Source organism: Peromyscus maniculatus, chromosome 1 (genome assembly GCF_049852395.1).
Source record: "Peromyscus maniculatus bairdii isolate BWxNUB_F1_BW_parent chromosome 1, HU_Pman_BW_mat_3.1, whole genome shotgun sequence".
NCBI lineage: Eukaryota > Metazoa > Chordata > Mammalia > Rodentia > Cricetidae > Peromyscus > Peromyscus maniculatus.
In genome coordinates, this window is record NC_134852.1 from 209,814,458 (window position 1) to 209,826,634 (window position 12,177).

The window sequence follows — 12,177 nt, forward strand, 5'->3', positions numbered from 1 at the left end:
TACATTTACATGTCTTTAAAATAGAAAAAGAAGTAGAAGTAATTTATAATAAAATAAGGATTCGTTCTGTGAATATTCTGGCATGACCTTGGTTGCCATACAAGGTAAAATCTGTCTCGTGTGCCATTCTGATTTTAGAGAGAGATCACTCTCTTCAGTGTGGTGATCTTGGAGGATAATGCACAGGTTTGCATTTATAGCAAGCTTCTTTGATTAGAGACAATCAGTAGCAGTGTTAGGAAACCTCAACCATCATTAGGATGACTTCAGGCTTGTGGATGTACTGGAAAATGAGAATATTTTCTGCTGTTGTCCGGGGAAAGGTTACTTACTCAGTAGGTATTTGCTGAGCGTCTAGTATGGGAAGGCACTGTGTTAGTTGTTGGCCACGAAGCTGAATAAAATGAAGCAGCAGCTGCTGCTGCTGCTGCTGCTGCTGCTGCTACTGCTGCTGCTGCTGCTGCTGCTGCCTTCTTAGAAGTCCTGAGCGGAGGAGAGCAGTAAGCAGGCGAACATGGCGTGTAGGATGGTGTGTGTGTGTGTGTGTGTGTGTGTGTGTGTGTGTGTGTGTGTGTGTGTGTGTGTGTGTGTGTTCATGCGTAGGGGAGGGAAGTAAGAAAGAAGTCTGAGTGGGGTTCCACTGAGGGGCTGAGGGTGAGAGTCCTGGAAGGCAAGAGGAGCATAGTTGGTGTAGGAGCTGAGAGCCAGGATGCTGTCTAGTGCCCAGCCTGCCGGGACTGTGATGGTGCCTAACTTCCAGGGCCTGTGCTCGTCCTCTTGGTCATCTTGAGATGGGCAGTCATAGCATCGCTGGACAGGTGAGGAAACTTGGCAGAAATTCCAGCCAGTATTCAAATCCTGAACTATTTGGCTCCTCAGCCATGAAGGGATGCTTGTTTGGAGGCCGTCACACGCCTCCAACATAATTTATTCCATTCGGAGAGAACTGGGAGGGGTCAGTAGTGGGCTTCAGGCTATAATTACCCTCGGCTCTGTGTGGGTTGGTCTAACGTATTGCTGGGTAAATACAGGCTTTGGAATGTCATGAGTGGGAAAGTATTATTCATTTGTGCCTTTTGTTTATATTACTTACGGAAGCTTTTGTTTTATTTTGTTGTTCATTTCCTTAGTTAATAATACTATTATCTAATCATGAGCATGAACTCATTCTCATTGTTTGATATGAGAAGTTTATAGTCTTAGATTTGTGACGGCTTTAACACAGGGAGCAATTGTAAATTGAGTGCACTGTTGGGTATCATCTGTTGTGGTGCAGTAGTGGTCAGTGCTTATTAGCGCATTAGCAAACTCCCGTGGGAGACATTGTGTCATCCTCTTTACCCTCAGTGACGTCGCTCTAGGGCTTCCGAGTTTGTAGATGCAGTTGTGCTTGCCTGAGGTAACACGCGATAAAGGTAAGCTCCAGAGTCATGAATGATGATCATGGCTGACATTTGAGTAGTGTTGCCTAGAAGCCCTTTTCGTCTGAATGTCATTCTATCTGAAATAGTGGAATATTTTATTAGCTTAGATGACATAGTCATTTTAGTAATCCCAGAGAACAGCCCTAGAGTAACTGAAGGAGCAGTGCGGTGTATTAAAAATTCACTGTGCAGCTCTTTTGATCTGGTGTGTTAAAGTGGTAAAGCCGAGATTGAGTCCCTGTCATCCACGGACAGCAGTGCCCCTCTGGTACAGTTGTGTCTGCAGACATGACTGTGTATGAAGGAGGTAAACTGAGATACTTTCTACTGTGTAGCCGTCAAGAACAGAGAGGGCATCAGCACATCATGGCTGGGGCACAGCGTTTCCTCTTGTCCTGGCCTTTGCGAGCTGATGCCCTGGCATGCTGGCTTTCTAACAGTGCTTAGCTCAGGGGCCTTCAGAAAACTGGAGTTAGCTTTTGGGAAGCGCTTGGCTTTGTGGCATCTGGATTACTTGAGAGACATGTTGTGGGTTGTCTTTGTTGTTACTAAACTGAAAGACACTTAAAAAGGATTGCTAATTAAGGAAAAAGTGCCCTTCTCATCACAAAATACTTGAAGTTAGAGAGATTACAAATAAAATAACTTTTATAATGTCTTACCAGATAGACTACTTTAGTTAAAATGTCTCAGTTATTTCAGAATACCTTCTAGTTAAATTAAATAAGGTAACACAATTAATCTGAGAAATAGAGCTTTGTTCCCTTATAATAAGTGTGACATCATTCAGTGTCTAAAAATAGAACAGTAAACTCAGTGGTGGTAAACAGCTGTATTATGAAGTACTGCACTCTTGGTCTGATAAACCAGGCCTGAGGTGCTCAGGTAGCAAAGGGCTTGCCATGCAGCGTGAGGATCTGAATTCAGTCTTCAGCTCCCACGTAAAAGCCCGGCCACAGGGCCATGGGCGGGTAGCCCCAGCACTGGGAGGCTGAGACAGGAAGATCCTTAGGGCTTTCTAGAAGCCAGCCTGTCGAGCCAAATCAGTGAGCTCCAGGTCTAGTGAGACCCTGTCTAATACGTAAAGTAGAGCGTGACTGAAGAAGACCCTGGACATTACTCTCTAGCCTCCACGCACACATGTGCACACTCCCATACGTTTTATGACCACCTAGACAAGTGGATTTATAAATGACTGTTCTTTGTGTCAGTATCGCAAATCTCATATCATGGTAATAAAAAGACACATTCCTTAAACTTCTGCTTATTGTTATTTTAACACAGGGTCTCCACTTTGTAAACCAGGCTTGCCTGGAACTTTCTATGTAGTCTGCCAGGCTTCCCAATTGAGCCTTTCCTGCCTCTGCCTCCCAGTCTCTGGGGCTGCAGGCTTGTGCCACCCATTGCTCTGAAAAGCCTCATTTCTTTCATAGAAACTGCCCGAATTTTCCTGGAGGATGTCAGCCTATTTTTTGTGTCACATAATTTTTAAATCAGTGTTTAAAAACATTGTTTCCAGAGATGCAGATTGACATATTGCTATTAAGAATGTGTGGATTTGGTTTAAGGAAGCGGAAATGCTAATGGCTTCAATCTTATCATTACACTTTGTAAACATGTATTGAATTATCACTCTGTACTTACTGCATTTAATTAAAAAAATATGACGACTTTGAGTTCTCATGAAATTGTTGCAGGTGAAAGGATGATTCTGAAAACCAGATCTCTCACTAAGGATCATTTTCCAAAACAGCTGATTTATAAAAACTAGTATCATCCATTGAATTTCAGTTTCTGAATTAAATGTCATATTAGCCAGATATGTCTATAATACATGTAACTTATTTTTATAAAGGTTCAGAGGTCCAAAGAAATGACATCCTGTGGATAGCCATGGCCGGGACTCATCAGATATGGGCACTCCTCCTGGACTCTGGCACACTGCCAAAGAAAAGGTACCTGGCTATGCCTCCTCGGTTCCCTTCCCCAGTCACCATCCTCCTAACACCTGCTGTACCTGCCAGGATGTGCTGGCCACACACCGTAGAAAAGCCTGGCGCAGGGTTTCCCCCTCACTTGTGTCGATTCACTGGGCACTGGTCCCCAGGCTGAGGAAGCAGCTGCTGTCGGGGCTCTGCCAGCCCTTCTGCAGAAAAAGAGGAGGAGGATGAGGAGGAGGAGGAGGTGAGTCAGTAGCTGGTTCTCGGAGCTGCTGCTCAGAAATGACATACATCACTTGGACTTGTATTTCACCAGCCCCGGTGAAGGCTTGTGGCTGCATCTAGTTTCTAAGAGCCTGGGGAGCCATTCTTTGGAGCCTCTACAGGGAACTGGAAATGTTAGGTGGGCTTTAATTCTTTGCAGCATAGACATGGTACAGGTGTCTGTAGTCACTCCTGCAGGTGGGTGAGGGCTGCATGGCCAAGTGGCTGCCACTCAGGTGTGTTCTGGCTGAAGTGGAATCCCAGCTGCTGCGTACTGTGTAAGCATAGGAGAGCCCGTCAGCTCTCCGTCCTTTCCATCGCTGTGTGTTGGGTCACCTCGTGGGCTTGCCGTGTGGAGAGGCTAGCATAGCATTGGCACGTCCAGTCAGCACAGGTCTGTGCTGCCACTGGTGGGCATGTGAGGATGGGCCGCACTGTCTGCCACGTCCTCCACTTCTCCCTCTTCTCCCTCAGCCTCAGGCAGAGCCGGCCACACTCTCCTCTGTGGCTTCTCGCTCGCCTCTCTCTTGGCTTGGGTCATGCCTGTTTTTAACTGTTTCTTCTTACTAGACTACCTCTTAAAGAAAGGAGCCTTGTCCCATTATTATTGTGTCCTCTGTGCCTAGTACTGTATCTGGGACATAACAGCTCAGTAAAAGCTTATAGAATAAGCAAACGGATGAAAGTCTGCCTGGTGAGGTTTCTATTGCTGTGATAAACACCATGACCAAAGGCAGCGTGGGGAAGAAGAGTTTAGTTTGGCTTGTATGTTATAGTCCATTGTGGAGGAGCCTGAGGAAGGAGCTCAGCAGAGGCCATGAGGAAACGCTGCTTAGGCTTGCCCAGTGTGCTCCCTCATACACCACCCACAGTGGGCTGGGCCCTTTCGTACCAATCATCAGTCAAGAAAGTGGCCTACAGCTGTGGCCACAGGTCAGTCTGATGGAAGAGTTTTCTCAGTTGAAATTCCTTCCTCTCCAATGACTCCAGCTGTGTCAAGCTGACAAAAAAACTGACCAGACAGCATCATGGACCCTAAAGTTGTTATATAACCATGGAGGTAGGGCTAGCTGTCACAGTTCTGTGTCTGCTTGTTTGTGGTAGGGCTCCCCTGTCCTGGAACTCGCTCTGTAGACCAGGCTGGTCTCCAACTCACATCTGTCTGCCTCTGCCTCCCGAGTGCTGGGATTAATTGTGCCACAGTGCTGGGCTCATTGCAGCTATCTTTATCAGTAGAAAGGGTTGACTGTCTAGCAAATCAAGATCTCAGATGTCCTAGGTGGGTGTGGAACACAGTTGTGTAATGTTTATGACAAGCACACATCTAAAACAATGGTTCTCAACCTGTGGGCTGCAACCCCTTTGGGTCTAATGACCCTTTCCCAGAGGTCACCTAAGACCATTGGAAAAGACAGATATTTACACTGTGATTCACGCCAGCAACAAAATTAAGTTCTGAAGTAACAATGGAAATAATGTTATGGTTGGGATCACCACAACATGAGGAACTGTGTATTAAAGGGTAGAAGCATTAGGAAGGTTGAGAACCACTGCTCTAAAACATTTGTTAAATATACTTTTACTAGGCACTGTAGAGATGAAATGATGTTCTCTGTTAAAGATAAAATGAAGTCATGCCCAGGCCCAGAAGAATTAGATCAGCAAACAATGAACAATAGAGAAATCGTGTGTCATTAGAACCCCTGAAGTAGTCCTTCACGCTGAGCGTTTTATCAACAGGATTTGAAGTGTCATGGAGGACTTCTGTAGTGGAGGTATTTCAAATACATCAGGTCATGTCACACCTTGAGTCCTTCTAGGAGATTTGAACATCCCAAAAGCTGATATAGAAAGTTTTAAGCTAAGAAGTGACATAGTTAGATCTGTATTCTTGAAAGAACTCTTCTAGCATTCAGAGTGGAGCAAGATATGATTCAGGAGGCTATAACTGTCATCCAGGCAAGAGACAATAGTGACATGAACAGTAAGGTTACCAGTGGTACATGAGGTGTAATTATAACAGCAGCCAGAATGTGCTGTCAGGGCTGCCTATGGCTCCTCGTAAGAAGGGTTGTCACTCTTACAGGAAAACGGTTGCTCATGTTACATTGATCTGCATCTTAGTTTTGTGTAGCAGGAATCTTAAAAAGTTGTTATTAGTAAAATCAAACCTGAGGCCAGTTATTGGGGTGAATGCTAGAAGATCAGAGAAGCAGAACAAGCCACAGTTACCTCACCTTGCCAGTTCCTCAGCTGATCCTGTTTCCTCAGACTGGAAGCCTCTGAGTCCTTATCCAGAATGAATCTCAGCTGAACTGTGCTGCTCGAAAGCCTGAATACTTAACCAGTCAAATGCTTCTAGTTCCTGGTCTTCACGCCTTATATACCTTTCTGCTTTCTGCCATCACTCTTTGGGATTAAAGGCTCACTTTCTGGGATTAAAGGTGTGTGTCACCATCCCTGGCTGTTTCCAATGTGTCCTTGAACTCACAGAGATCCAGAGGGATTTCTGCCTCTGGAATGCTAGGATTAAAGGTGTGAGTGCCACCATTTTCTAGCCTCTGTATCTAGTGGCTGTTCTGTTCTCTGACCCCAGATAAGTTTATTAGGGTGCACAATATTTTGGGAAACACAATACCACCACATACAAAGTCACTATAGAGATGGTGTCTAATACTGACTTGCAGGTCGTAGTGACCCCTGTGCTGCAGGGTCACGGTTTGCCCACATTCATTATCCAGGATCCTTCATGTGTACATTCCTCCTTTGCAGTGCAAGGTTTGCACGTATTTCTTTGGCCTGCTAGTTTGTGTGAGTTCCTGGAATAATCCTTCATTCTCTGTCACTGCCCTCCATCCCCTGCCTCTGCCTGCTTTAGCATTGAGAAGGACCGTCCAGTGGCGGTCACATTGGACTTCCGGGTGATGTGCCAAGTGTGGAGATGGAGTACACATAGCCTCCCACTTCACACTTGAAGTCGGCTTCCTCTTTCTCACAGAACTATGTCTTTATAGTCCTTTGGCATAAATTTAGAAATCAAGGTGTAAACTCTCTGCATTACAAACAGAGTCATTGCAGTGTTTCTTCTCAGCCTTTGGAGCGTGCTCTCTGCAGCCGCAGCTGTACAGCTGTGTGCCACCACGCCCTGGGCTGCAGACTTTAAGTAGACGTTTCCCAGTGTCTAGAAGAAATGGGCTTTGTACAGTCGATCGTTGAATGCTGTACACTCATTATGTCATTTTCTGAAAATGGGCATGCTCAACCTGGCTTTCTTAAAACTATTCTGTGCTTTGTAGAAGACACAGACATTTTTAAAGAAAATTAAAACTTCAAACTATCCAAAACTAGACAGTCTCTATTAATAAATTCCCTTCTAGAACCTGATATTGTATGAAACTAAGAAGTTAAAATGAGAATAAATCATCTCATTATTATTTGTAATGACCTGATCATTGTTGAACCAGGGATTTCCTAACCTGGTGTTTGAGAGCGGCCTCAGTAGGAGGAGGAGGGAGAAGAGAAGGGAGGCAGTGCCCCGGGGTGGCTCCCTGAGAGTGACAGGACAGATGCAGTGGTGCACAGGCCGCTCTGGGGTCTGGTGAACTGTGCTGTCACCATCGTTTTGGTCTTTTCCGTCCCTTTAGTAACTGGGTCCCACCTGTGCTTGTCTCTCAGTGAGCTCAAAAAAGGAACCTGCCTTCGCTTTGCTGGGAGTGGAAATGAAGAGAATCGAAACAACGCATATCCTCACAAGGCAGGTTTTGCCCAACCGTCAGGTCTCTCTCTAGCCTCCGAAGATCCCTGGAGCTGCCTCTTTGTCGCAGATAGCGAGAGCAGCACAGTGAGAACCGTCTCCCTCAAAGATGGAGCAGTGAAGCACCTTGTCGGAGGAGAACGCGACCCCATGGTAAAGAAGTCACTGTGTGCAGTCTCCTGGATATCGAGTCATTCATGACATTCAGGAGGTTCATTCTTGGCCTGTCTGTGATAGAATGCAGTCCAGCCAGAGCCAGTGTGACTATAAGGAAACACAAGGAAAGCCCTCTAAGGAGAGGGAGCTGACCCTGCTTGATTACACGTAAATGTTGAGGCTTCCTTTGAGAGAAGATAAGTAGCTGCTGAGAGAAGAGAGAGATTGCATTGAGTGTGTAGCGGTGGACTGGAAAGAGCACTAACTAGCAGACTTGGCCTGTTCCTGACCAGATGTTGGCCAGCTGTGAGTGACACAGCAGGTATAGGTAGCTGCTGCCGCGGCTCTCCAGTCTGTATCACATGTCCAGCTCTGCCGTGAAAACCAGGGCTCCCTGTTTAGCTTTAGGGACACGATGACCTTAGTTTTCACTTTATCTAACAAAACACTCAACGTTTTTAATAACTGCTGTTTCTTTCTCTTTAAAAAATAAAATAAAAGAATTTATTTGCTTTTGGTGATATTGATGGAGTAGGCATCAATGCGAAGCTTCAGCATCCACTTGGAGTGGCGTGGGACGAGAAGAGGAATGTGCTGTATGTGGCAGACTCTTATAATCACAAGGTGAGTCTTGACCAAAGACACAGCCCCTTGCTTTTGACCCGTGTGCCTCCTACCTGTGCCCCTAAAATGCAGAGGGCCACTGGAGCCCCCAGCCTGTGCAGCTTCTCCTGGGTCTTTCCTGCCGGAGCCTTAGGAGAGCTAAACTGAGGACAATGCTAAGCTAATTCCTGTGGCTTTGACATAAATGTAGGAATTGTGACCCATCAAAGCTGCTCAGTAACAAAGTCAGGAAATAAGGAGACACGTTAGGGGAAAGTGTGAGCCGGCTGGTGTAGTTTCATTTTGTTGCCATGGTAAAACTGACCAAAGGCAGCTTAGAAGAGGAGATTTATCTGGCTCACACTCCCAATTAAGTCCATCATGGAGGGAAGTCAGGGCAGGAATTGAAGGCAGGCCTGCTAGCTGGCTCAGCTGGCTTTCTTGTATCACCCAGGATCACCCGATCAGGGATTGGTGCTACCCACAGTGGGACGAGCCTCCCCACATTAATTAACAAGACAGTCCCCTCACAGGCATGCCCACTGGCCATCTGATCTGGTCAGTTCCTCAGGTGAGGCTCCCCTTTCTGTTGACTCTGGGTTGTGTCAGGTTGACAGCTAACTGGGACACTGGCAGATGAAGATTTTTGAACTGTTACACAGTTACAGTGATCAGGAGCAAATAAACCGGTCTTCAGCACCATTTCCTCTTCCATGCAGGTGTTTCCATTCTCACTGCAGAGTTCTGGGCCATGTGATAAGCAACCATAAACTTGACCATCACTGGCTGGCCTTCCATTCAACAAAGTAGCAGTCCTCAGACAGTGTTCTCAGGAAAGTCAGTTAACTGTGTGGATTCCAGAAAACAATCCTGGAATTAACAAGAAAATGTGCTATAACTAAGATGTTAGGAAGGTTTTACTCAGGACGACATATTTCCCTTCGATGACATAATTTGAATGTTGTAATTTTTAGGAAAATAGGGAAATATCTACTGTCGTGAGATTTGTTGATTGAGAATGCTGGTGGCAGTTGGGAGTCCTCTGGTCTCCCTGGCACTGCTGTAAACAGGGCTGACTGCAGGGGAAACGTTTGTTCTTGTTCCTTTAGATTAAAGTTGTGGATCCAAAAACAAAAGCCTGCACAACGCTAGCATGCACTGGAGATGCAGAGCCAGCCTTTAACGAGCCTGGGGGCTTGTGTGTCGGCGACGGTGGTCGGCTGCTGTATGTAGCAGACACTAATAATCACCAGATTAAAGTGGTGGATCTAGAAGCAAGGACAGTGTCTGTGGTGAGTTATCTTACAACAGCTTAGAGGATGTGGGGTTGAGGGTGGCACTGAGCTCTAAAGCATTGGCCTGGCCGTCTCCGCTGCACACTTGGCACATGGAGAGCGGGAGTCGGAAGTGGATGTCCCTGTTGTGTTCTGGGACAGCCCAGCCAGGGACTTGCTCTGAAGGTCTCCTGTTAGTCTTAAAATATAAGTTTCCATCTCTTCTGAGCATTTGAGGAAGACGCTGGAATTTGGAGAGAATTGGATGAACCTTCAATAAAATAGAGGCCTCAGGTCTGTTTTTAAATGTGTAGAAGTCATGGCACACGTTGTATTTATGTGCCGTGTGGACTCATTTTATCCAGTGATCCTTAGGTTATTGCTGTCTTTCTGAATTTTGTGGTGAATCCATTACCAAGTCATCTTCTGGCGGAACCTCTAGAAGTCACAGCTCCCAAACTCTGAAAATGAGATAGACTAGGGAAAACTTGACCAAGTTCCAATCCATTTTCAAAGAGAAATGTTTGTTGCCCATTGCTTTTTTTTTTTTTTTTTTTTTTTGGTTTTTCGAGACAGGGTTTCTCTGCATAGCTTTGCGCCTTTCCTGGAACTCACTTGGTAGCCCAGGCTGGCCTCGAACTCACAGAGATCCGCCTGGCTCTGCCTCCCAAGTGCTGGGATTAAAGGAGTGCGCCACCACCGCCCGGCACCATTGCTTTTTAATGTATCCTATTAACCTGGGGGGTGGGGAGGTGGCCTTTTATTTTTAAGAGTTTTATTTTTAAATAAAAACTAGAGATTGGCATCAAAAGTATCATCTAGATTTCTCTTGGCAGCAAAGGTCATGAGTGTGTAGCATATTCACTGTCCTTAAATTTGTAAGTGGTGCTTACTTTCCTGCCATTTATAAGCCATGGGACAGTTGGTTACATTCTGTGTCCTTATAGGTGATCTGGCTACTGAGGCGGACAGTTCCTCTGTACTCTGGGAAACATCCTTTAGTGGCAGCTGATGTCACTGATGAAGAACCTGGCCCTGTCTAAGGCTAGGCTCTCTCCATTTGGTCTAAAAGTCCTTCTGCTTTAATAACGCGTCCGTCGTCTGGTCTTCTAGCTCCCGGTCTACAAGCCTGCCAGTGCCGTGGTAGACGGCCCCTTCCCTACAGAGAAGCAGAAGACGGTACCCAAGGTGCCCAAGTCTGCCCCACACATTCAGCTCGCCCCTGTGACTGTGTGTCCTGGCCAGACGCTGCAGCTCAAGCTCAAGCTAGACCTTCCACCAGGGGCGAAGCTGACGGAAGGCGTGTCCAGCTGCTGGTTCCTCACCGCTGAAGGTATGAGCTGAGCTCTGCACACAGAGAAGAAATTCCTAGGCTTTGAGATGATGGCTTGTTACATATTTTACTATGTGTTGGGGCAAGATTTGAGGGAAATTAGGGGGAATATGAGTCTGGTTTCACCCCACTTAGCTATCTCTCTCTTGGCCTTTGTCTTTCCACTTCCCTCGTTACGACGGTGTGGCCCACGAGAGCCCTGCCATCTCTGAGCACCACGGCTCTGGGAAGTAGATTTGTCTGCGTGTTGCCTTGTTTTGCCGCCTTCTTCTTGTTCCCAAAAGAACCACTGAAACTCTCATCTGCAGTCCCAGCACTCAGGAGACTGAGGCAGGAAGACTGCAAGTTTGAGGTTAGCCTGAGCTACATAGTGATTTCCAGGCCATCTGGGCTACAGAATGTCAAAAAACCAAAAATTGACTGACTAAGTAAGAAATTGAAAGTCTGCTGAGGAGAAGTAAAGGGGCGCTTCCTTACTTCTTAGCTTGTCCTGTGGCGGCTCTTCCTTCTCCCCTGAGGAGACGTGTCCTGCCTGTTCTCGTTAGTGCTGTCCACCGTTAGCTGCTGTGCCAGAGTGGACAGCGGGTCTGAGAGCAGGTCTGCTGTCGTGGATGACCTGCCCTGCCCTGCTCTCCCACGCGTTCTCTTTCACACGTTCTCACCAGTCCCCACTTCCGTAGTTCCTCTCTCCCACACCCTCTCACACACTTCCTGTTGTGTGTGTGTCACCCCGTCCTGGCCTCGTGCCTGCTCACCTCCATACACTCAGGCAGAAACCGCTGGTCTGCAGCTCTCAGTGTGGTGTCCAGGCCGAGGGGACTCTGCAGGTGGACTGCTGCTGCTGAGTCTGGACTGGCCCTCAGGAGACTCCCTGAGCAAACCCCCTCCTCTGATCCCCACGAGGAAGAAAGCTGGGCTTTTGGGCCTAGCATTGGGGACAGACTGCAAACCCTGGGCACGCCACAGCCCCTCTCTGGGTTCCAGGAGGGCCTAGGAAGGGTTGGCTGTTCTGCCTGTGTCTATAACATAACAAAGCAGCCCTGTAATTGGGGATCACAGGTCATAGATTTAATTTCTTTGCATAATTAGAGACCAGTATTTTTTTTAAGTCAGATATTGACAATTAACCTTTTTTGTTTTGTTTGTGTTTTGTTTTGGCTCTTCAAGAGGGGGTTTCTCTGTATAGCTCTGGCCATCCTGGAACTCACTCTGTAGACCAGGCTGGCCTCAAACTTAAGAGATTTGCCTGCTTCTGCCTCCCAAGTGCTGGGATTAAAGGTGTGTGCCACCATGGCATGGGGACAATTAACTTTTTTTTTTTTTTTTTTTTTTTTTTTTTGGTGTTTCGAGACAGGGTTTCTCTGTGTAGCTTTGCGCCTTTCCTGGAGCTCACTCGGTAGCCCAGGCTGGCCTCGAACTCACAGAGATC

General features: G+C 46.7%; 2 protein-coding genes across 2 annotated transcripts in view; one reads left to right on the forward strand and one right to left on the reverse strand.

The window, feature by feature from the left end:
• The window catches only part of Nrap (nebulin related anchoring protein), a 358,082-nt gene that overhangs the window by 285,091 nt on the left and 60,814 nt on the right, over positions 1 to 12,177 (reverse strand). The gene's annotated exons all lie outside the window — the stretch shown is intronic.
• Nhlrc2 (NHL repeat containing 2) overlaps positions 1 to 12,177 on the forward strand; it is a 58,369-nt gene that overhangs the window by 38,126 nt on the left and 8,066 nt on the right. Inside the window, exons 6-10 of the mRNA XM_006978437.4 lie at positions 3,280 to 3,379; positions 7,304 to 7,535; positions 8,040 to 8,162; positions 9,251 to 9,433; positions 10,529 to 10,748. Of these exons, the coding sequence (XP_006978499.1) occupies positions 3,280 to 3,379; positions 7,304 to 7,535; positions 8,040 to 8,162; positions 9,251 to 9,433; positions 10,529 to 10,748 (858 nt within the window). The remainder of the gene's footprint in view (positions 1 to 3,279; positions 3,380 to 7,303; positions 7,536 to 8,039; positions 8,163 to 9,250; positions 9,434 to 10,528; positions 10,749 to 12,177) is intronic.